The sequence below is a fragment of the Neovison vison genome, chromosome 10, assembly GCF_020171115.1.
Source record: "Neovison vison isolate M4711 chromosome 10, ASM_NN_V1, whole genome shotgun sequence".
In the NCBI taxonomy this organism is placed as follows: domain Eukaryota; kingdom Metazoa; phylum Chordata; class Mammalia; order Carnivora; family Mustelidae; genus Neogale; species Neogale vison.
This window is the reverse complement of record NC_058100.1, coordinates 5,771,771-5,794,420: the sequence shown is the minus strand read 5'-3', so window position 1 is coordinate 5,794,420 and position 22,650 is coordinate 5,771,771. Positions and strand designations below refer to the sequence as shown.

The following is a 22,650-nucleotide window of genomic DNA, read 5'->3' as shown; positions in this document are numbered from 1 at the left end:
GCCGCCACGAGCGCCGAGAAGCGGAAGAGGAGCTCCCCCCGGGCGGGAGCGAAGGGGCCCAGCCCGGACCAGGATCCCGGGGCTGATGGTGTTGGATGCGGGGTCCCTGCCCTCGGATGTTTAGATCCGGGTACTTCGGTGGGAAAGTCCCCAAGTCACGGCGCTTTAGAAACTCTGCGTCCGTCCGGGGCCCAAGGCGCGCGTGGAAACCTTCGGAGCAGCCGGGGTCGGCCGTGGCCTCGCTCTGCGGCGGCTTCAGGGTTTCGCGCTGCGGGGCAGGAGCGGACGCGCGATGCCGTGTTTTAAATATTCACAGGAACAGGCTGACGCGGACACACAAACTGGCCAGATCGGGGGGGAAAGTTGGCTGCGCTTCCCGGAGCAAAACCAAGCGAAGGCGCGAGCCCACGGGGAGCCTCGGTGTCGGCTCCGCGGAGACGCAGCTGCTCCGGCTGCGCGGCCGGTCGGGGGGCCCGGGGGACCCGAGGCGGCCCCAGGGGCAAGCCCGAGCCAGCGCGGGGAGCGCCCGGCTTCCCTGGGGCCGCCCCCCCCCACCCCGGGTTTTGGGGCGCGGGAGGAAGCAGCGCGAACGTTCTCTGCGCTGAACTGACTTGGCAGAGGCGTCAGCTCCCGCCTGTCTCTGTGGCGCAATCGGTTAGCGCGTTCGGCTGTTAACCGAAAGGTTGGTGGTTCGAGCCCACCCAGGGACGGGGTCTGAGCGTTTTGAACCCCGGGGCGTGCCTCTCGGGCGGCGGAAGCCGCGGTGGCGGCGACGCTGGGGGGTTCTCACGCTCCTGCCCGGGGCCGCTAGCAAGACTTTTAGCGGCTTGAGGCAGGTTCTACGAAAAGGGCTCCGTGAAACTGGTGGTTTCAGAATGTTTGCGAGCAAAGGAGACGCGTCCTGATGAGCCGGAGACGAATTCGGTGGCGCGTCTGAGCCTGCGGGCCTTCGTGCGTGGGTTTCCCGACTCCGGAGACAGGCGCGTGCGGAGCCTGGGCCCTCAGTCCCGCCGGTGCCCCTGCGGACCCGCGTCCCGGGAGGCCGCCTTCCCAGCCCCTGTCCGGCCGGCGCCTTCCTCCCGGCCTCGCTGCCTCACCACTGCCCCGTCGGGTTACTGCAGTCACTACCTGACTTTGGGGGGGGGGGGCCCTGTCTTCAACGCCCCCCGGCCCTCCTTTCTCCACGCAGCTGCCAGAGCGCTCTCAAACCTGTTGCTAAAACGCAAACCTGTTCTGCTTAAAATCCCCCAGGGCTTGCTCGGCCGGCTGGGCTCTCCTTAGCTGGGAAGGCAGGGCCTCTCGTGATGCGGCCCTGACCTCGCTCCTCTCCCTCCCTGGCTCTCTACCCTCGAAAACAGCGAACCTACTTTCCCGAGTCCTCCTCTGGCTTTTGGACCTCTGCGCATAGACCTTCGGCGTCTGTCCCCTTTGGCTGGGAAACCCTGTACTCGTCCTTCCGCACCGGGAATCCGAGCCTCTTCTCCGAGCCTGTTGGTCCTCCTCCCCGCTTTTCTCCCTGGAACCAAAGCTCCTCCAGAAACGACCCCGTGTTGTTCATCTCTCTATCTTCGGCACCTAAACCCAAGCTCGGTACTAAACAGATGTGAGCTGAAGATTTTATTTATTTATTTGAGAGAAAGAGAGTGAGAGAGAGCGAGCAAGCGGGGTGAGGGGCAGAGGGAGAAGCAGACTCCCCGCCTAGCGGAGAGCCTCAGCCAAGGCAGACACCGACCTACTGAACCACCCAGGCACCCTAGATGTGAGTTGGCCGTCTGGGGTTTCCTGATGCACTTGCCTTATGTCTGGATCTCATGTAATATTCAGACATTAAGTTTCAATCGTGTTGGGGTATAGCTCATAACCCACACAATGAGACTGACCCTATGCCTCTGTCCAGGCCCCTATCTCTTTCCTGGGGGTGCTTTCTCCTGCCCACCACCTGCAGGGAACTGACCGTAACGGCCACCCACTTGGCCACCCACCTTCCCATCCCACACCTCCCGTAAAAGTCCCTTCACCCAGTTGCCTCAGCAACATTGGTGAGTCCGCAACTGGTTGGTTCATGTGAGCTGTGCAGATTGATTTCGTTATCCAAACTCATCCCTGGTAGATTTTCAGACAACAGAAGGAAAAATGGATTTTACCATTTGGGTCGTCTTATCACGGTTTTTCCTTCTTCAGAGAGCAGCCAGCAAGATCTTGTCCAAAGCTTTATTAGAATCAGGAAATGCTCTGTTGAAAGCTTCTAATACAGAAAGACAGCTAAGCTTTCTCCCACAAGTAAAGCTCGTGACCCCAGCCCCCAAATCCATAGTCACTGACCGGCCAAGGGATTTCCAAGTTTCAGAGTTCAGCACAGCAGAGTCGAGTACATTTCGTATGGTGCATCCAGCATTTGTCGGATGAATAGTGTGAAGCCGGAGCTATATCTTAAATACTGAAGCAGAAAGCGGGCGATAGTCCCCTCATCTCCTCTCCCTAATTCCTACCATCCTGGCCCACACAGGTCCTCACCCCCGGCCCATTATCTCCCGAGCAGCTCTCATTGGCTCTTTCCCATCATGCTTTCTCGTTCAGACCCAGAGGGATCTCTGTTCACTGAGCTGCTTCTGTGGCAGCGATGTGTCTCTCCTTCCTATGGACACAGTTTGTTTTGTTCTGTGCTCTCTTTTCCAGGACCCTCCCATCCCTAACCTGTTCTGGGAGCATTTTCTACTCATGCCATTGAGTTCATGATTCATCATTAAGTACTCACACGCCGTCCCAGTTCTGACAGGGGCTCCCCCCCAAAATCAACTCTACATCACCCCTGTGATTTTTCTGTACCTACACCACCACTCGCGTTCCAGGAAGACAGCGCAGGCCGGGGTTTCCCCGGTCTGTCCTGGACTGCCTTGCTCTTTCTCAACCACTCCCTTCGCTGGTTGTTCTGTTCACCCCTAGACTCTCAAGAGCCCCCACAATCTGTCTGGAAGGGTTTTTAGGGTGCCTAGAAGGCAACCTGTCCTGGAGCAACAGATGTAGACCACTACCAGTTGGTCCCCGGCCATAATTCTCTTATCTCCTTATCCTGTTATGTGAGAACAAGTTCATATATCGGGTCACCATCCAGAGTCGGCATTGTGGCTTTGCTGTGACAGTCAGGCAGGGAAAGTATCTGGGTAGCGTTGAGACTTCAAGTCTGAGTACACTGTGTCTGCTCGCTGAGGCTTCATGGTTGGCCTCTGAGATCACAGACCTTTCGTTTCTAGCAGAGACCAAGATAAAATGGAGTTGAGTGGAGGACCCTCAGCCTAGACCCTGAGGTGTGGTTTTCCTGCGGCTCCCAGAGCTGCCTAGTGGGGAGGATGGGATTGTGAATCCAGAAAGAGGCTCAGAGGTGCTGCTTTTACTAGCCTCATTTGTCCTAAGGGTCCTGTTTCCAGGAGACTTTGCTGTTTTTCCAGGCCCGCTTTGAGTTATGAAGGTGTCTCTGCATAGCAAAATACAGTCCCGTATCCACTGCAAATAGGAGTGCCATCACCACGGCAAAAGGGATATGGGGCCAAAATGGGAGGAGTGCTGAGGTGGACGGAACCGGTGAACCTAATGGGAGAAGAAGAGGGAGGAGGAAAATGACAGTTGTTAAGGCAGGAAATTTGGCATCTGTCCAACTCTTTCATTTTATCTAGTGGTTAAATAAATATAAAGGTCTGTGAATCTTTGGTGTGATCCTAGAGGCCCATTAACGCCCCTCCCCTTTCCCCCACTCCATTACAGTTACTTCGTCTGTAAAGGCGATAACCTCATACCGTTGTGGTGAGGGGTCACGGGGATGGTCAAACTGTGTGCGTGGAAAGAGGCACTTAGCACAGTGTCCAGCACACTGAAAGGTGCCCGATAAATGTCGTCTCATCTTCGTTACAGAAAGGGAACTTGAGATTCAGAGAGACTACTGGTTTACCTGCTGTCACGTGGTTAATGAACAGCAGAGCCAGGACCCAGTCTCTATGGTCTCTCTGTGAGCATGCGAGGGGTGCCCACCAGGTTGGCTCTAGGCTAGGACTTGAGGCTTGGAGAGGAAGGCGGGCAGGCGAAGATGGGTCAGCAGTGTAGGGACACAGAACCTTGCGGACATGGTTTGATCGGGGTAAGGAGGGACAGGTGCATTTATGGGGCAGGAAATGTGGCTTCTGTTCATGCCAAGTCAAAGACAGCCCTCAGAACCCCTTGTCAAAAAAGCCTATGGAACAGTCCAGAATCTCCTCTCTACTCGTCTTCACAGCACAAATGCAGACTTCCTGCCTGGGAATCCCAGACCCTCGAGGGCTGCACATCTCTTACCTTGAATGATGATGTCCACAGCCTCTGAAGACTCATTTCTCTTCCCGATAAGCCCCCTGCAGAAGTAGGAGCCATTGTGTTCGCTTCTTGCTGCTGGGATGTAGAACTCAGAATTATCATAAGAAAACTTTTTGCCTCTTCTATTCTGGAAGTATTGGACATTCCAGACAGGCTTGTTCTGCCAGCTGTGGCACCTCAGCCGAATGGGCTCCCCCTCCTGGAACACCCGCTGAGGGGTCTGGAGCAACAGCCAGCCTGAAAGACACAGAGACCACAGGCCCAGGAGGCTTCAGCGGGAAGGGGACACTCAACACCCAGATCCTAGGGCGTCACAGAGAGCCGGCCTGGGAGCCATCCCTGCAGAGCTCGCTTTGGGAGAATGCCCATGGGACGCTGCAGGAGAACTCACATCACACCAGGACTTTTTGTCGCGTGGGGCAGAGGGACGCACACATCAGACCATAACGGTAGGGCAGAGGGTCTAAGGGAAGAGGGTCAAGGAAGCCATCTGCGGGGTCCTTAGGGTTGCCCTGGAGTTTGCTATGACAGGTAAGGAGCAGCCACCATAAGTTCTAGGTCAAAGAGTAAAAATTGCATTTAAAAATGATGATTTGTGGAGCACCAAAGGGTGGGGTGTCTCGGTTGGTTGAATGTCCAGCTCTTGGTTCTGGCTCAGGTCATGACCTCAGGGTCATGGGATGGAGCCCGACATCGGGCTCCGTGCTCAGCATGGCGTCTGCTGGAGATTCTCCTCTCTCCCTCTGCCCCCTCAACCCATGCACACACATGATCTCTTTCTCTCAATAAATAAATAACTTAAATTTTAAAAAAGAGAGAGAAAATGATGATTTGCTCCATTAAAGGAAGGTAGAGGGGCACTTGGGTGGCTCAGGGGGTTAAGTGTCTGCCTTCGGCTCAGGTCATGATCCCAGGGTCCTGGAATCGAGCCCCACTTCGGGCTCCCTCCTCGGCGGGGAGTCTGCTTCTCCCTCTCCTTCTGCCTGCCACTCCCCCTGCTTGTGCTCTCACGCTCTCTCTCTGTCCAATAAATAAATGAAATCCTTTAAAAAAATAAAGGAAGGGTAGACTTCAGAAGGAATAGATAGTTGTGGGAATAAGGTCATTGGGTGTCCCCTGAAGTGGCTACAGAAACTGCGAAGCACAACTAGAATGAAAGTCAAGGAGAGGAAAGAGGGACGTGGCCGGTTGTGCTCACGGTAGCTGGGCCTTTCTCAAGGGCCCCAGGGCCTCCGCGAGGCCAGCTTCATCACTGAGTAGAATCTTCAAGACAGAAAATCCTATATCACCAGGACTGTCTTGCCACGTAACTGGAGTTCACCCCGAGAAAACACGAAGTCACGGTCAGGACGCTGGCCGAAATAATGAAAGATGGCATTGCAGATACATTTTAAAATGACACAAGAAAAACATTCACGAGGCAATGCTGAGTTAGAAAGACAGAATACAAGAAACGGATAAGCAGAGAAAAAAGAAAAAGAAAATGTGCTTACACGTTAGCAGGGCTTTTCCCCGAGGGACAGGACTACAGGCCATCTTAGTTTTCTCCTTTTTACTTTTCTATATTTTAGAAATTGAGCCCAATTATATTTTAGAAATTTAGAACCCAAATATATTTTAGAAACTGAACCCAAATGACTTCTGTAATAAGAACAGAACAGTAGGGACACCGAGGTGGCTCAGTTAGTTAAGCAGCTGCCTTTGACTTGGGTCATGATCCCAGGGTCATGATCCCAGGGTCGTGGAATTGAGTCCTGCATCTGGCTCCTGGCTCAGAGGGGAGCCTGCTTCTTCCTCTCCATCTGCTTATGCTCTCTCTATCTCAAATAAGTAAATAAAATCTTAAAAAAAAAAAAGACAGTCAAGTATTTCTCCTGGTAAAGTTAATGCTTATGGTCACATCTTAGTACAGTCTTTATTGATGGGACTTCCAAAGCCAGCTTCTACACCAAACTCTGAGGCAAACCAAGAGCTCTCAGGCTTGATTTTTCTATTGCTTCTTATTGGTAATTCTCCCTTTTATTTGGTCAAAGGTAGCCATGTCTCATCTAGTCAGAGAACACACATTCCTTCCTGTAACTCTGTAGCAGGAGGACCGTGTCAGCTACAGGGTGGTCAGAGGCGAAGGAGCCATAAGAATCAGCACCAGAGGCCCAGTTCCGTGAAATCCTTTGCAAGCCCCCCACGATCAGGGGCCCCCCTTCCCCTCCAGGCTCCTTCCACCCATATACATCGTGCAGCTGAGGCAGGCATTGAAGTAGCATCAAGCTTTTGAGGGGACACTGCGGGTACTGGGCCAGGTGGTGTGACTCCAGGGACAGCAGACACAGCCTGTGTCTGATACCCTTCCCTCTCCTGCTTCTGAGTGGGGGGATTTACACTGAAGCTTGTTTTTTGTTTGGTTGGTTTTTTTTTAAATAAGAAAGAGACAGAGCAAGAGAGCAAACACAAGCAGGTGGGGGGGGCAGAGAGATAGGGAGAAGCAGGTGCCCCAACTGAGAAGAAAGCCCTATGTGGGTCTTGATCCTGAGGCCCTGGGATCATGACCTGAGCTGAAGGCCGACACCTAGCCAGCTGAGCCACCCAGGCGCCCCTACACTGAAGTTTAAGTTTGAGTGTGGCCCTGATGTGGCCCTGATGTGGCCCTGATGGGGACAGAGACGTGGAAAGGACCCTGGGCTGCCCAGCAGGGTTTGGAGGGTCACTTAGAACGTGTGCATCTGAGAGTCAGAAGGAGGCGGAGGTCATAAGGACAGATTCATTAATTACTCAATAAACATGAGAGAGCATCAAGGGCACAGCCTGACCTTCAGGTGACGCCATTCCCTGGGGTGCATTCTATGGGGACGGTGATTGTTGGGACTGTGCCCTGCAGAGTCCTGGGTCCGTTAGGCGCCAGGTTAATTGACATTTGGCCTAAGGCCTGCCTGGAGCTAAGACTATGATGGTGATGTAAGTCCGGGGCCCGCAGGTCATCTCACCTCAGTTTTAACCCCCAAGACTCAGCGCTTCTCAAGTCTTCCGTTTTCACCATTTATTGGTGAGTCCCCCCCTTCCCCTTCCCCTACTCACCCACGAGGACTTCCAGCTGCACGGGGTCACTGAGCTCGGAGAGGCCCGTCTGGCACCTGTACTCGCCGCTGTTTGCAACGCTGGCGGCTTCGATGACATAGCTGGTCTGACTTGAGATGAAGGTCCCATTGTGCAGCCAGCGGGTGGAATGGTTCCCAGAGGGATTGGCCCCCTGGCATGTGAAAGTCACACTGTCCAACGTGAGGACCCTGTTGCCTGGAGGGTCCGAGACCACCACAGCCTTTGGGAGGTCCGCTGAGGAGCCAAGAGAAGGTGGGTTAGGGCAGGGAGGGGGGTCCTACACTGCATTCCCGGGGAGGCTCAGAACCAGAGAGAGCCCACGTTGGCGACTGTGCCTTGGTCGGTAACTCAGACTTAGAGCATCTTGGCTTCAAGGGACTTAGCCCTATTTCTGGCCTCTCATTAACCTGAGGAAAATGAACCAGAGAAGCCTAGGGCCAAGCCCAACTGTACTGGGCAAGTGCCCCCTGATGCCCTGAAGCCAGCAGTTTCCCACGCAGTGCAGATTTCCCGAAGTTCCACGGCTGTTACACTGCACACCTCCCTCCATCCATCCCAGACCACAGAGCGGACTCACCAGCTTGCGGGCGGGCAGAAGCTGCAAGACAAAACAGTGAAACAAATAGTGAGCAGACACGTAGGTCAGGCAGCTGGAGTGTGGAAGGAGTGTGCGTTGCCCTGCCAGCCCCTGCCCTGAGAGTCCTATGTCACCAAGAATCAAGATATGTATGGCGGCCGGCTTTCCCGCTGCCTGCCTTCTGGTCACCAGCGTCTATGCCTCCTGTCCTGCTTTCCACCCACACCCCTGCTTTCCGCACCACTCCGTTCCTCCTCAGTCCCTACTGAAACGCCCAAAACAAAGGTACAGACCGAATTTCCCTGAATCAAGAGACAGAACTTCGGGTCCATCTATCTGGTCCATAGTCTTCAGTGTACAGATAGGGAAACCGAGCCCCAGCAGCGTGAAGTAACAGAGACTTCCCAGGCCCCCTTCGCTTTCTGGTTATACCCAAATCTGAGCCGGAGTTCTTGTCTCTAGGCCCCAGTGGTTTGTCCTGGGAGCTCCAAGGAGACCTCTCCGTGCCGTGCCGTGCCGTAAGAGGTCCTATTCCTTGGTAAGGATACCCTCCCTGGCCTGAAAAGTGGGCCCTGCTGAACCCAGGGCCTCTGGAGCTTCTCTCTCAGCCCCAGGGACTCTGACTCACCTACAAGCAGCAGAGCCGTTGAGGGCAGCAGCTGCCACATGCTGCCACATCAGAGTGAACGAGTCACCGCAGATACACTGAGCCCTTGAGGGACACAAGCAGCTCCCTTGAAGAGAGGAAGTAAATAGTCTGTCCCCACCCCCCAGCTCTAGGTTCCTTTACTCTCTAGGTTCCTTTTCCCAGAATGTCATCTGATTTCTGAACCAGAATTCTGACAAGTGAGCCCCACGATAGGGCAGGAAGGGTAAGAAAAAAGTCTGGATGAGAAGCCGAGGTGGCGTGTGTGCCCCTCCTGCCCCGTAGGGATTCAGTGACACAGAGTCTGTGAGAATGCCTCCCGGTACATCTCAAGGTATTTCCCCCCACCTATGGATGTGCATCCACTCCGTAACAAAAACAAGATATCAGGACCCTGGGCACCAGACTCAAGAGGGGAGAACATTCACTGAGCGATCTCTGGTTGTACCTCAGAACTTGCCACTGCCTGGACCAGGCTCCAGCCAGCCAGCACGCACCTGGTACTTTTAAATCGGCAGGTGCCAGAGAGCGTCCCGCCCTCGAGTGTTATCTGTCCATTTTGAATTTCAAAATTCAAATGCATGTGCCTTGGGATCTGCAATGCACTTCTTAGCATGAATTTGAGCAGGAGGTTCACATCCTCTGTTAAGGGAAACCCAGGCAGTGGGGGAGGAATAGGGCCCTGGGAGGGGTGATGTCACCGGTTGCAGGGAAGGAGAAAGGGAGGGAAGGGCCGCGGGGAGGAGAGAGCAGGAGCCCTTTACCTTCAACTCACCATTACCAGGGCTGAGCTGAGTCACAACAGCTCAGGTGAGCTCGGCCCTCAGGGACCCACTGGGTCTGGGCTAGCCTGAGCTCTTTGCTGGAAAAGGTGGAGGTGCTGTGACTGGGAACCGGTTCTGTGCTTCCCAGATGCACCCCTCCTGCCAACACAGGCACCTCTGTACCCTCCCCCTCCCCACTTTGTTTAAATCTAGGTTGTAGGCAGAAAATCAAAGGGCTCTGCTTGGCCGTGCCACTGCCCCAGTGGGCTCCTGGATAGCAGGGACAGGTCTCACTTGGAAGAGCTTTGGAAATGGCCAGGAGGTAAGCAGCAGACAGATGTGACGTCTGGCAGCAGGAAAGGGGAGGAGGAGCAGGTACAGGTGTCTCCGGACCACTGCTTGGGACCAATGCCCCTGTCCACTCCAAAATCAAAGTGCTGTGCTGTGCTGTGCTGTGCTGTGCTGTGCTGTGCTGCGTGGTGGCGTGGGGCCAATGGGTGGCGCACGAGGGGCGTGGGTGGGAAGCAGGCAGGCCGGCGGGCCGGTAGGCAAGGGCAACCGAGAGAGAGAGGGAGCGGACCGGGTCTCGGACCAGGCCAAGCGGGGGTCGGGCGGCCGGGGGGTGCCGGTGGGTCGATGCACCCCCGGGGAGATCGCAACCGCCTGTCACCGGGACGGCCAGTCACGTATCGGGGGTCGTCCTGGGGTTGGGGTTCCGAGAGGCCAAAGGGACCAAGGCGACGCTGGATCTTTTCCCCTTTCTCCCCTGAGAAGGACTTGGCTAGGAGGGGGTGGGGAGGCCGGGGACAGGCGTGGGGCTGTTGGGGCAGGAGGGGCTGGTGGCGGTGGAGGCGCAGGCTGCGCTGGTCCTTGTGTCGCTGGGGGTGGACGACCGGGTGCTGCCGCCGCTGCTGGTGAGGATGGTGGTGGTGGACGTCTGCCGTCCATCGGTGACGGTCCCTGGGCCGCTGTGGTGGTGGTGTCGGAGGTCTGGGCTGGCGGCGGCGATTTCGCCGGTGGCGGGGACGGGGACGGGGACGGACGTCGTTACTGTGGGCCATGCTGTCCGTGCCGGGGGCGTGGTGGTGGTGGAGGAGGAGGAGGACTTCGGGGCTGCTGGCGACGAAGCCCATGCTGGCGCACGGGTGGTGGGCTCGGTCGTGTCGCTGATGGCGGCGGGGACGGTGAAGGACGTCAGTGCTTTGGGTGCTGGTGCCGGAGCCGGTGTGACGACAGTGGACGAGGTCCTGCCGCGGCTGGTCCTGGGGATGGGTGGTGGACTCGGTGGGGCGCGGGGTGGCCGTACTGACGCCGGAGGACTTGGGCGCCGTTGGCAATGATGCCCGAGGCGATACGCTGGAGGTGGACGTGGTACTCTTGGTGATGGCGTCGGTGGGAGTGGCGGTGATGGGGAAGGACTTGAGCGCTGTTGGCCACGGAGCCCCTGGCGGTGTGGTGGCGGTGGACTTGGTCCTGCTGGTGGCGGCGGCGGTGGCGGCCGCAGGGGTGCTGGTGCTGGTGCTGGCAGTGGTCCGGGCGCCGCTATGCTGGTGGGCTTGGTGGAGCCGCTGCTGCCGCCAGGGCTGCTGCTATTGCCAAGAGGGGAAGGTTGGCGGTGGCGGTGGTGGAGGGGGAGCTTGGTGCTGGCGGTGGTCTTAGCGTTGTGTGCGCGGGGGAGTGGGAAGCACACGGGGGCCAAGTAGGGCAGAGAAAGGATACAGAGCGCAGGGCGCGGAGTGTGTGTGTGGCGGGGGTGGGGGTGGGGGTGGGGAGGCTGTCCGGGGTGCGCCCTAAAGGGTTTGTGAGGGCCCCTGCGGGAGAATGGGATGTATCAGGGCTAGGGGTGGCAAGTTCATGGCTCCTGGTTGTGCCAAGAGGAGAACGTTGGAGCCGTGGGTGGAGGGATGCAGGGAGCGAGCAAGTGTGGCGAAAGGCGTGGAGGTGGGGCGTGGCGCCCGCGTGGGCGAGCTGCGGCAGGGCCGGAAGGGAAGCGGGGTGCTGAGGGTCCTGAAGAGGAAAGGGGCAAGGAGAGCGTGTGGCGGGCCAGGGGCCAGGGTCCTCGGGGAGTGGGTAGAGTTTGGTCCCCAGGGGGAGCCAAGTGGAGAGGAAGGGAAGGGGCGTCGGGGCAGAGGCAGGGGCGGGACTTCGCGGAAGGAGCGGAGCCGGCTGAGGCCAGCGGGCTCGAGCCTGGGAGAGAGGAAGCCGGGAGCGCGCGGGCGCGGGCGCGGGCGCGGGCGCGCGTGCCCTTATGCGCGCTGTAGCCGCTGGGCCAAAAGGGGACGACGGCGTGCTGCATGGGCCGGGAATCGAACCCGGGCCTCCCGCGTGGCAGGCGAGAATTCTACCACTGAACCACCCATGCACCGATGGTGGTGGTCAACCGACGGCTCCAAACACCGGTCCGGGCCACAGCCAGGGCCAGAACCGGAGCCGGAGCCAAGCCAGGGCCAGGGCCAGAGGCAGGGCCAGGGCCAACCAGGGCCAGGGCCAGGACCGGGGTCAGGACCAGGACCGGGGTCAGGACCAGGGCCAGCGCCTGCGCCAGCGCCTGCGCCTGCGCCTGCGCCAGCGCCTGCGCCTGTCCCGATAGCATCCCGCTCCGCTGGGGCAGGAGGCAGCCGGGCGATCCGGAGGGGAGGCTGCATGCACGTCTAGAGTGCTTGGGAGCGGCGGCCGCGGCGGAGACGGGCGGAGCGAGGCACAGGCGCACGGAGGCGGACTAGGCTCCTCCTGCGTTTTCTCCCTGGTCCAGGGCCGCCGCCAGACGCTGCCCTGCCGGGGTCGCCCGCGGAAGCCAGGAGCCGGAGGAAGCCGGGCCAGAGCCCCAACACCACCCACCGCGGGCGATCGTCTGGGGCAGGTGCCGCTGAGCGCCGCCGTTCCCTTGGGCAGCTACTCTCCGCCCACCCCAAAGGCCCATTGGCGGATGGCTTTCCCGCCCGGGCCGTGTGGGCGCGATCCCGCGGGGCTGGGGAACGGAGCCGCGGCCGTGTGTGCGCACGTGGGGTGCCGTGGAGTGGCGGGAGTGTGGGTGGGGGTGTGTGGGTGGTGGGGTGGGTGTCTGCGGGGGCTCGTGCGCGCCGCACGCGTGTCGTGCATAGGACATGGAGGCCCCCGAGCGCCGCGGGCGCCGCCGAGTACCGCTGAGGCCAGGAGAGCGAAGCGAGGTGTCTGAGCTCTGGCCGGGAGCTCTCCCTGGGGGTCCAACTCGGGCCGGTGGTGGAGAGGCAGGAGCGCTGGCGGAGGCGCTGCTGGCTAGCTGGCGGACAGGGAGCGCGTTGAGGGAGCGCGCTGGGGTCCTCGGGTTCTGGCCGGGCGGGCCGGGCTTGGGGCGCCCAGGTGGGAGGCCTGGGGATGCAGGGCTTCCTTCCGCCCAGCGCTCGGGGGAGGAGCAATAATGCCGGGTTGGACTCCTGGGCCAGGCCCACTGACGGCAGGGCCGCGTGGTGGGCCCGCCAGCAGGTGGCTGGGCCACCTGGGTCCGCGGCCGGAGGCAGGCAGGTGTGGCCAGGGGAAGGCGTCCAGGTGGAAAAGGCTCGTGGGCGGCGCGGGCCACCTGAGTGGGGTGTGGCGAGAATGGAATGGGGGCCGTGCGGAAAGGACAGGGGGTCCCACCGGCTGCTCCCGGTGGCGGAGGCGCACGGCTCTGAGAGCGAGGCACTGTTCATGCGGGCACGAGCCTGGGGGAGAACCGAGGTCGGCGGGCGGAGGGCTTTCGGCACTGGCGCACGCCGCTGGTCTGCAGGGGCCCCTGGGAGGGACGAGAACGCAGCCCTCGGAAAGCAGGTGAGGAGGGAGGTGCTGCCAAGTTGCCCGGGCCTGCGGGTGTGGGATCAGGTGGGAAGGGCGCGCGAGTGGGTGGAGGAGGGCGAGTGCGCGCAAAGCCTGTGGTGCGGAGGGTCGAGGCGTCGGAGCTCCGCCCTGGGCCCCTGGCGCTGGGGTGCAAGGCCGGAGCGGCCCGTCAGGCAAGGACAGGGCTTGCCGTAGGGCGGGGTCCAGGCCCGCTGGGGTCCCGTGCCCTGGTAGGGCAGGCCAAAAGGTGGGCTTGTCAGGAGTGGGATTCGAACCCACGCCTCCAGGGGAGACTGCGACCTGAACGCAGCGCCTTAGACCGCTCGGCCATCCTGACGACGGGGCTGAGCGCGTCGCCGCTCGCCTGGCTGGGACCCGGCGCCAAGGCTGCCGCAGGCTGGCGGCGGCGTGTGTGCGCCAGCGAGGGGACGCGCGCCGCCGCCGAGCGGGAGCACAGCCCGCCGACTCGCCTGGCGCCTCCGCCCTCGCACAGCCCCGACCGCGCACCCAGAGGGCGGCGTCGGGCCCGCCTCTCTGGCAGCTCCCCGCCCCACCCCACCCCCCGCTCCTCCCCCTCGCCCTCCTCGGCCTCTGCCCTTCGTGGGCGCCCGTCCTCCTGGTCGCAGCCTCGCTTGTCCTGTGGGGCGGCTTCTCCCCGCGCGATCCCCGCCTGGCAGGCCAGAGGCCGCGGCGCCCGGGGAGTATTGGGCGGGCGTCCGGGTGCGGGGTCCGCCCCGAGTCGGGCAGTGGGGCTGCTGGGATGGCGGACGACGTTGGTTTGGGGTCGGGTCCGGTGCGGCAGGCGGCGGGCGCCGATGGAAGGCGGGGCGTCGAGGGCAGGGGTAGGCGTGGGCAGGCAGGCGCAGAGGGGTCGGGCGGCCGGATGGCCGCCGCCGTCCTCGTTAGTATAGTGGTGAGTATCCCCGCCTGTCACGCGGGAGACCGGGGTTCGATTCCCCGACGGGGAGGCCAGACGTCCTTTTTTGGGCGCCGCGGGCGCCGCCCCCGCTCTGTGCGAACGCTGGCCCCTCCGGCGCACTTGTCCTCCTTCCTCCAGCGTGCGGCCAGAGGCCGCCAGGGCCACGACGGCCGCCCGCCTGCTCCCCGTCCACCACCGCCACCCTTTTGCGTTCCTCGGCGTCGGGGCCGCGCGCCTGCGGGCTCGCCACAGTCCAGCCAGGGCCTTCCGTCGTGCCCAGGGCGCCTGACGAGTGGCCGGCCGCCCCGGGCTCCCCGGTGATTCGACGCTGCCCGGTCCGGCTGGGGCGGGGGCGGGGGCCGTGGCCGGACGGAGGGGACCGGACGGGACTTGACGGGACGCGGCGGGGCGGGGCGGGGCGGGGCGCGGGGGTACCCGGGGGGGGGGGGGCCTCGGTTGTGTCGGGTCCTCCGTGGGCGCGGGATGTGGCCTCCCCCAGCACCCTGTGGAGAACGCCGGGGGCGAGCACGTGGTCGGAAGGACGCGGATCTCGGGGGACGGGGTTTCCCGGCCGGCAAAAGGGGGGTGGGGGGTGGGGGGTGGTACCAGGAGCGGCCGGGCGGCGCCAGCGCCCCCCAGAGGCGGTTGGCTGGCAGGCGGGCGGGCCCACGGAGCCGCCCAGCCGCGTGGGGCTGGCGCGGGTGGGACGGCGGGCGGCCGCTGCTGGCCCGTGCGGCAGCGCGGCGCTGTGGATGGGCGGGTCGTCGGGGCAGGGCCGAGGCGCGCTGGGCCGCCGAGGCGGTGACCAGAGGCGGTGACCAGAGCGGGTGCAGACGCCGGGGCCGAACCCTGGGCGTGCGTCTGGGGGCGGCCCGGGCTGTGCAGCGTTGGTGGTATAGTGGTGAGCATAGCTGCCTTCCAAGCAGTTGACCCGGGTTCGATTCCCGGCCAACGCAGCTGGCCAACCTTTTGCACGTCTCCAGGACCCCGGTGGCCAGGCCCGGTGGCAGCCGGGAGCCCGGAGCGCGGGAGGCCGGCGTGCTGAGGTGCTGAGGCCGGAGCGGGTCCCCAGGTTGAGCGGCGGTGGAAGGGGAGGAGGCGCACGGCGTTTTGAGGGCGCTGCCGGCGGGGCAGGTGGATTGGCAGGGCGGGCGGGTGGCTCTCGGTGGCCAGGCAGGGGCCTTGGAGCCCAAGCAGAGGCGAGTGGGTGGTATGGAGGCGCCGGGTGGAGGAGGTGCGGGCCAGGCGCGACACCCGACGCTCCCTGGTGGTCTAGTGGTTAGGATTCGGCGCTCTCACCGCCGCGGCCCGGGTTCGATTCCCGGTCAGGGAAGCCTTTCTTCTTCCTCTCGGCCTACCCACCTCGGCAGCGCTTCGGCACGCACCCCCTTTTGGCCCAAGCTCCATGGCTTCTCCCTGGCCCCGTGGCCAGGGCGCCCGCACCAGGCCAGCCGCCCCGTCCAGCCCAAGCCTTGCCCTGTCGCCTCCTCCGGGCCAAGCCTTTTGGCCTCGCAGGTGGGCTGGGACTTCCGCGCCTCCCCTGGACGCTCACCTCCCCCCGCGACCCCCCTCTCCCCCTCGGCCACCACCCCAGAGGACGCGGCCGCCTCCGTCCCCACGGAGGGGCCACCAACAGACGCCCGGACGTCCGGCCGCCTCAGGGGCTTGGACTCTCCCGCGGCACCGGGGCCGCCCATGACGAGCGACCCCTTGCTGCTGCATCCTGAGGTGCTAGCTGGCGGCGTCGGTGCCTTGAAGAGGAGGGGGCGGTGGGAGTGGGAGTCGGGTCACCTGCTGGAGCCCCTGGTCCCCTCCCTCCCTGCCCCCTCTCGGGCCAGCCACCGCTGGGCCGGCTTCCCCACCACCGGCCACCCCCGGGGCTGGCGGCGTCTCCCCGGCGCCGGCGGTGGTGGGTCACCTGGGTGGCGGGCTCCAGCGGGGATGGGAGACGAGAGGCGCACCGCAGCGCCCGGCACGTGGAGTGGGCAAAGCGAATGAGGGCGCATCCTGGGAGCCCGACCCCCGGGCAGTGGAGGTTGGAGAGCGGGGAGGTGCAGAAGGCCGCCGGGGAGAACCCAACAGCCCAGCCGCCGCGAGAAGGTGGAGGCCCACCGGACACTCGCAGGGTGGGCTTGGGGCCAACACGCCCTTTGAATGGCGACACCAGTCACCTGAGTCCAAGGCAAAGTGACAAGCGCGTTCCCCGCAACGCCTCCCTTCCCCTCCAGCCCCCACCCTTTCAGGCCTTCCCACGGGCGCGTCAGGGCACACCTAGCCCGCATCTCCTCCTGCCCTCTCCACCCCGGGCCCGGGGTGTCCTCTGGTCCGGGTGCTCCTCCAGCTCCGTCAGAGCACAGTCTCCTTCCCGCCAGCACCCGCACCCACCCCGTCCGCCGAGGGTTTGCTGTCTGCTCGGGGAGGGTCTCCCTACAGAGCCCCAGCGGACAGTCCGTGTGCCGGCCCCAACTGCCGCAGCCGCCCACCCCCGCAGGACCGGGCCCAGGTCAGAGCAGCGGTGGGAAGGAGCCCCCCCTGTGGGCGTCCAGATGCTTCCCGTCATCCCAGGAAGGCCCCTCAGCAGCCTCGCGTGGGGGTGGGTGGGTGTGCGGGGTTGGGGGTCGAGTCCTCAGCGGTGGGGGATGGGGCAAGATGCAGGTGTTGGCTGCCCTGGGTGGCCTCCCACGGGGGTGAGGGCACAGGGGGAAAGGATCCCAGAAAGAGGGGAGGTCCGGGAGCAGCAAGGGTGTGTGTGTTGGTGGGGCAGGTGCGGGGCGAGGAATGGTGGGTGTGCTGGGACCCGGCGGAGACTGCGGCTGGCCACTCGGGCGGGGTCTCCGCAGAGGCTCGGGGCGGCAGGGGCCCCTTGCCCAGCGCCTTGCCCGGCACGTGTGCACACCTGTGCGGGAGGATGACACGGGAGGGACGGGAGGGCACAGAGGCGGAGTGCGCCTGAGGATCGGGCGGGAGGCGGAGACCTTCGGCCGGCCTTGAGTGTGAGAGCTGGGTGGGGGGTAGAAGGGTCGGGGGTGGGGGGGCAGGGGGGGACGGATGCAGCCTGGAGGCGGGCAGGAGCAGCACGCAGCGGCGAGTGGTGGGGAGTGGGCCCGGTGGCGAGCGAGAAAGCTGGAGGCCCCCCGTGGTGGGAGAGGACCAAGGCGGAGGAGGTGTGGGGGCCGGCGAAGACTGCTCTGCTTTGGCTGTGCTGTGCTGTGCTGTGCTGCGTGGTGGCGTGGGGCCAATGGGTGGCGCACGAGGGGCGTGGGTGGGAAGCAGGCAGGCCGGCGGGCCGGTAGGCAAGGGCAACCGAGAGAGAGGGAGCGGACCGGGTCTCGGACCAGGCCAAGCGGGGGTCGGGCGGCCGGGGGGTGCCGGTGGGTCGATGCACCCCCGGGGAGATCGCAACCGCCTGTCACCGGGACGGCCAGTCACGTATCGGGGGTCGTCCTGGGGTTGGGGTTCCGAGAGGCCAAAGGGACCAAGGCGACGCTGGATCTTTTCCCCTTTCTCCCCTGAGAAGGACTTGGCTAGGAGGGGGTGGGGAGGCCGGGGACAGGCGTGGGGCTGTTGGGGCAGGAGGGGCTGGTGGCGGTGGAGGCGCAGGCTGCGCTGGTCCTTGTGTCGCTGGGGGTGGACGACCGGGTGCTGCCGCCGCTGCTGGTGAGGATGGTGGTGGTGGACGTCTGCCGTCCATCGGTGACGGTCCCTGGGCCGCTGTGGTGGTGGTGTCGGAGGTCTGGGCGGCGGCGGCGATTTCGCCGGTGGCGGGGACGGGGACGGGGACGGACGTCGTTACTGTGGGCCATGCTGTCCGTGCCGGGGGCGTGGTGGTGGTGGAGGAGGAGGAGGACTTCGGGGCTGCTGGCGACGAAGCCCATGCTGGCGCACGGGTGGTGGGCTCGGTCGTGTCGCTGATGGCGGCGGGGACGGTGAAGGACGTCAGTGCTTTGGGTGCTGGTGCCGGAGCCGGTGTGACGACAGTGGACGAGGTCCTGCCGCGGCTGGTCCTGGGGATGGGTGGTGGACTCGGTGGGGCGCGGGGTGGCCGTACTGACGCCGGAGGACTTGGGCGCCGTTGGCAATGATGCCCGAGGCGATACGCTGGAGGTGGACGTGGTACTCTTGGTGATGGCGTCGGTGGGAGTGGCGGTGATGGGGAAGGACTTGAGCGCTGTTGGCCACGGAGCCCCTGGCGGTGTGGTGGCGGTGGACTTGGTCCTGCTGGTGGCGGCGGCGGTGGCGGCCGCAGGGGTGCTGGTGCTGGTGCTGGCAGTGGTCCGGGCGCCGCTATGCTGGTGGGCTTGGTGGAGCCGCTGCTGCCGCCAGGGCTGCTGCTATTGCCAAGAGGGGAAGGTTGGCGGTGGCGGTGGTGGAGGGGGAGCTTGGTGCTGGCGGTGGTCTTAGCGTTGTGTGCGCGGGGGAGTGGGAAGCACACGGGGGCCAAGTAGGGCAGAGAAAGGATACAGAGCGCAGGGCGCGGAGTGTGTGTGTGGCGGGGGTGGGGGTGGGGGTGGGGAGGCTGTCCGGGGTGCGCCCTAAAGGGTTTGTGAGGGCCCCTGCGGGAGAATGGGATGTATCAGGGCTAGGGGTGGCAAGTTCATGGCTCCTGGTTGTGCCAAGAGGAGAACGTTGGAGCCGTGGGTGGAGGGATGCAGGGAGCGAGCAAGTGTGGCGAAAGGCGTGGAGGTGGGGCGTGGCGCCCGCGTGGGCGAGCTGCGGCAGGGCCGGAAGGGAAGCGGGGTGCTGAGGGTCCTGAAGAGGAAAGGGGCAAGGAGAGCGTGTGGCGGGCCAGGGGCCAGGGTCCTCGGGGAGTGGGTAGAGTTTGGTCCCCAGGGGGAGCCAAGTGGAGAGGAAGGGAAGGGGCGTCGGGGCAGAGGCAGGGGCGGGACTTCGCGGAAGGAGCGGAGCCGGCTGAGGCCAGCGGGCTCGAGCCTGGGAGAGAGGAAGCCGGGAGCGCGCGGGCGCGGGCGCGGGCGCGGGCGCGCGTGCCCTTATGCGCGCTGTAGCCGCTGGGCCAAAAGGGGACGACGGCGTGCTGCATGGGCCGGGAATCGAACCCGGGCCTCCCGCGTGGCAGGCGAGAATTCTACCACTGAACCACCCATGCACCGATGGTGGTGGTCAACCGACGGCTCCAAACACCGGTCCGGGCCACAGCCAGGGCCAGAACCGGAGCCGGAGCCAAGCCAGGGCCAGGGCCAGAGGCAGGGCCAGGGCCAACCAGGGCCAGGGCCAGGACCGGGGTCAGGACCAGGACCGGGGTCAGGACCAGGGCCAGCGCCTGCGCCAGCGCCTGCGCCTGCGCCTGCGCCAGCGCCTGCGCCTGTCCCGATAGCATCCCGCTCCGCTGGGGCAGGAGGCAGCCGGGCGATCCGGAGGGGAGGCTGCATGCACGTCTAGAGTGCTTGGGAGCGGCGGCCGCGGCGGAGACGGGCGGAGCGAGGCACAGGCGCACGGAGGCGGACTAGGCTCCTCCTGCGTTTTCTCCCTGGTCCAGGGCCGCCGCCAGACGCTGCCCTGCCGGGGGTCGCCCGCGGAAGCCAGGAGCCGGAGGAAGCCGGGCCAGAGCCCCAACACCACCCACCGCGGGCGATCGTCTGGGGCAGGTGCCGCTGAGCGCCGCCGTTCCCTTGGGCAGCTACTCTCCGCCCACCCCAAAGGCCCATTGGCGGATGGCTTTCCCGCCCGGGCCGTGTGGGCGCGATCCCGCGGGGCTGGGGAACGGAGCCGCGGCCGTGTGTGCGCACGTGGGGTGCCGTGGAGTGGCGGGAGTGTGGGTGGGGGTGTGTGGGTGGTGGGGTGGGTGTCTGCGGGGGCTCGTGCGCGCCGCACGCGTGTCGTGCATAGGACATGGAGGCCCCCGAGCGCCGCGGGCGCCGCCGAGTACCGCTGAGGCCAGGAGAGCGAAGCGAGGTGTCTGAGCTCTGGCCGGGAGCTCTCCCTGGGGGTCCAACTCGGGCCGGTGGTGGAGAGGCAGGAGCGCTGGCGGAGGCGCTGCTGGCTAGCTGGCGGACAGGGAGCGCGTTGAGGGAGCGCGCTGGGGTCCTCGGGTTCTGGCCGGGCGGGCCGGGCTTGGGGCGCCCAGGTGGGAGGCCTGGGGATGCAGGGCTTCCTTCCGCCCAGCGCTCGGGGGAGGAGCAATAATGCCGGGTTGGACTCCTGGGCCAGGCCCACTGACGGCAGGGCCGCGTGGTGGGCCCGCCAGCAGGTGGCTGGGCCACCTGGGTCCGCGGCCGGAGGCAGGCAGGTGTGGCCAGGGGAAGGCGTCCAGGTGGAAAAGGCTCGTGGGCGGCGCGGGCCACCTGAGTGGGGTGTGGCGAGAATGGAATGGGGGCCGTGCGGAAAGGACAGGGGGTCCCACCGGCTGCTCCCGGTGGCGGAGGCGCACGGCTCTGAGAGCGAGGCACTGTTCATGCGGGCACGAGCCTGGGGGAGAACCGAGGTCGGCGGGCGGAGGGCTTTCGGCACTGGCGCACGCCGCTGGTCTGCAGGGGCCCCTGGGAGGGACGAGAACGCAGCCCTCGGAAAGCAGGTGAGGAGGGAGGTGCTGCCAAGTTGCCCGGGCCTGCGGGTGTGGGATCAGGTGGGAAGGGCGCGCGAGTGGGTGGAGGAGGGCGAGTGCGCGCAAAGCCTGTGGTGCGGAGGGTCGAGGCGTCGGAGCTCCGCCCTGGGCCCCTGGCGCTGGGGTGCAAGGCCGGAGCGGCCCGTCAGGCAAGGACAGGGCTTGCCGTAGGGCGGGGTCCAGGCCCGCTGGGGTCCCGTGCCCTGGTAGGGCAGGCCAAAAGGTGGGCTTGTCAGGAGTGGGATTCGAACCCACGCCTCCAGGGGAGACTGCGACCTGAACGCAGCGCCTTAGACCGCTCGGCCATCCTGACGACGGGGCTGAGCGCGTCGCCGCTCGCCTGGCTGGGACCCGGCGCCAAGGCTGCCGCAGGCTGGCGGCGGCGTGTGTGCGCCAGCGAGGGGACGCGCGCCGCCGCCGAGCGGGAGCACAGCCCGCCGACTCGCCTGGCGCCTCCGCCCTCGCACAGCCCCGACCGCGCACCCAGAGGGCGGCGTCGGGCCCGCCTCTCTGGCAGCTCCCCGCCCCACCCCACCCCCCGCTCCTCCCCCTCGCCCTCCTCGGCCTCTGCCCTTCGTGGGCGCCCGTCCTCCTGGTCGCAGCCTCGCTTGTCCTGTGGGGCGGCTTCTCCCCGCGCGATCCCCGCCTGGCAGGCCAGAGGCCGCGGCGCCCGGGGAGTATTGGGCGGGCGTCCGGGTGCGGGGTCCGCCCCGAGTCGGGCAGTGGGGCTGCTGGGATGGCGGACGACGTTGGTTTGGGGTCGGGTCCGGTGCGGCAGGCGGCGGGCGCCGATGGAAGGCGGGGCGTCGAGGGCAGGGGTAGGCGTGGGCAGGCAGGCGCAGAGGGGTCGGGCGGCCGGATGGCCGCCGCCGTCCTCGTTAGTATAGTGGTGAGTATCCCCGCCTGTCACGCGGGAGACCGGGGTTCGATTCCCCGACGGGGAGGCCAGACGTCCTTTTTTGGGCGCCGCGGGCGCCGCCCCCGCTCTGTGCGAACGCTGGCCCCTCCGGCGCACTTGTCCTCCTTCCTCCAGCGTGCGGCCAGAGGCCGCCAGGGCCACGACGGCCGCCCGCCTGCTCCCCGTCCACCACCGCCACCCTTTTGCGTTCCTCGGCGTCGGGGCCGCGCGCCTGCGGGCTCGCCACAGTCCAGCCAGGGCCTTCCGTCGTGCCCAGGGCGCCTGACGAGTGGCCGGCCGCCCCGGGCTCCCCGGTGATTCGACGCTGCCCGGTCCGGCTGGGGCGGGGGCGGGGGCCGTGGCCGGACGGAGGGGACCGGACGGGACTTGACGGGACGCGGCGGGGCGGGGCGGGGCGGGGCGCGGGGGTCCCGGGGGGGGGGGGCCTCGGTTGTGTCGGGTCCTCCGTGGGCGCGGGATGTGGCCTCCCCCAGCACCCTGTGGAGAACGCCGGGGGCGAGCACGTGGTCGGAAGGACGCGGATCTCGGGGGACGGGGTTTCCCGGCCGGCAAAAGGGGGGTGGGGGGTGGGGGGTGGTACCAGGAGCGGCCGGGCGGCGCCAGCGCCCCCCAGAGGCGGTTGGCTGGCAGGCGGGCGGGCCCACGGAGCCGCCCAGCCGCGTGGGGCTGGCGCGGGTGGGACGGCGGGCGGCCGCTGCTGGCCCGTGCGGCAGCGCGGCGCTGTGGATGGGCGGGTCGTCGGGGCAGGGCCGAGGCGCGCTGGGCCGCCGAGGCGGGTGACCAGAGGCGGTGACCAGAGCGGGTGCAGACGCCGGGGCCGAACCCTGGGCGTGCGTCTGGGGGCGGCCCGGGCTGTGCAGCGTTGGTGGTATAGTGGTGAGCATAGCTGCCTTCCAAGCAGTTGACCCGGGTTCGATTCCCGGCCAACGCAGCTGGCCAACCTTTTGCACGTCTCCAGGACCCCGGTGGCCAGGCCCGGTGGCAGCCGGGAGCCCGGAGCGCGGGAGGCCGGCGTGCTGAGGTGCTGAGGCCGGAGCGGG

General features: G+C 65.0%; 2 protein-coding genes and 10 non-coding genes across 12 annotated transcripts; 6 read left to right on the top strand and 6 right to left on the bottom strand.

Moving 5' to 3' along the window:
• Window positions 1-636: 636 nt before the first annotated feature.
• Window positions 637-710, top strand: TRNAN-GUU. The gene has a single exon. It is a non-coding gene; the product is annotated as a tRNA-Asn (tRNA).
• A 1,487-nt stretch (window positions 711-2,197) lies between these two features.
• Window positions 2,198-8,679, bottom strand: LOC122918083 (low affinity immunoglobulin gamma Fc region receptor III-like). The gene is made up of 5 exons (XM_044266243.1): window positions 8,640-8,679; window positions 8,012-8,032; window positions 7,414-7,668; window positions 4,324-4,578; window positions 2,198-3,585 (listed from the first exon to the last, which is right to left on the bottom strand). The coding sequence occupies exons 1-5, from the start codon at window positions 8,677-8,679 to the stop codon at window positions 3,407-3,409; spliced, it is 750 nt and encodes a 249-aa protein (XP_044122178.1). The 3' UTR covers window positions 2,198-3,406.
• A 3,033-nt stretch (window positions 8,680-11,712) lies between these two features.
• TRNAG-GCC lies at window positions 11,713-11,783 on the bottom strand. The gene has a single exon. It is a non-coding gene; the product is annotated as a tRNA-Gly (tRNA).
• Window positions 11,784-12,140: 357 nt separating this feature from the next.
• On the bottom strand, window positions 12,141-15,829 carry LOC122918889 (collagen alpha-1(I) chain-like). Its single transcript, XM_044267813.1, has 5 exons — window positions 15,495-15,829; window positions 14,568-15,313; window positions 13,514-14,473; window positions 13,037-13,101; window positions 12,141-12,977 (listed from the first exon to the last, which is right to left on the bottom strand). Exons 1-5 carry the CDS (start codon window positions 15,827-15,829, stop codon window positions 12,141-12,143), a joined length of 2,943 nt encoding a protein of 980 aa, XP_044123748.1.
• TRNAL-CAG lies at window positions 13,468-13,550 on the bottom strand. Its single transcript has one exon. It is a non-coding gene; the product is annotated as a tRNA-Leu (tRNA).
• On the top strand, window positions 14,110-14,181 carry TRNAD-GUC. Its single transcript has one exon. It is a non-coding gene; the product is annotated as a tRNA-Asp (tRNA).
• On the top strand, window positions 15,017-15,088 carry TRNAG-UCC. The gene has a single exon. It is a non-coding gene; the product is annotated as a tRNA-Gly (tRNA).
• Window positions 15,394-15,465, top strand: TRNAE-CUC. The gene has a single exon. It is a non-coding gene; the product is annotated as a tRNA-Glu (tRNA).
• Window positions 15,830-19,165: 3,336 nt separating the features above from the next.
• Window positions 19,166-19,236, bottom strand: TRNAG-GCC. Its single transcript has one exon. It is a non-coding gene; the product is annotated as a tRNA-Gly (tRNA).
• A 1,685-nt stretch (window positions 19,237-20,921) lies between these two features.
• TRNAL-CAG lies at window positions 20,922-21,004 on the bottom strand. The gene has a single exon. It is a non-coding gene; the product is annotated as a tRNA-Leu (tRNA).
• Window positions 21,005-21,563: 559 nt separating this feature from the next.
• On the top strand, window positions 21,564-21,635 carry TRNAD-GUC. The gene has a single exon. It is a non-coding gene; the product is annotated as a tRNA-Asp (tRNA).
• Window positions 21,636-22,469: 834 nt separating this feature from the next.
• On the top strand, window positions 22,470-22,541 carry TRNAG-UCC. Its single transcript has one exon. It is a non-coding gene; the product is annotated as a tRNA-Gly (tRNA).
• The last annotated feature ends 109 nt before the right edge of the window (window positions 22,542-22,650 follow it).

Excerpts from the sequence above, each read along its gene's own strand:
- LOC122918889 (XM_044267813.1), bottom strand. The coding sequence starts at position 15,829 with ATGGGCGGCCCCGGTGCCGCGGGAGAGTCCAAGCCCCTGAGGCGGCCG. Across the intron at positions 15,314-15,494 it reads CGTGCCGAAGCGCTGCCGAG|GCCCCTGCCTGGCCACCGAG; the intron begins GTGGGTAGGCCG and ends TTGGGCTCCAAG. Across the intron at positions 13,102-13,513 it reads GTCTAAGGCGCTGCGTTCAG|GCTCGTGCCCGCATGAACAG; the intron begins GTCGCAGTCTCC and ends GTTCTCCCCCAG.
- LOC122918083 (XM_044266243.1), bottom strand. The coding sequence starts at position 8,679 with ATGTGGCAGCTGCTGCCCTCAACGGCTCTGCTGCTTGTAG. Across the intron at positions 8,033-8,639 it reads AACGGCTCTGCTGCTTGTAG|CTTCTGCCCGCCCGCAAGCT; the intron begins GTGAGTCAGAGT and ends TTTGTCTTGCAG. Across the intron at positions 4,579-7,413 it reads GCAGCTGGAAGTCCTCGTGG|GCTGGCTGTTGCTCCAGACC; the intron begins GTGAGTAGGGGA and ends TGTGTCTTTCAG.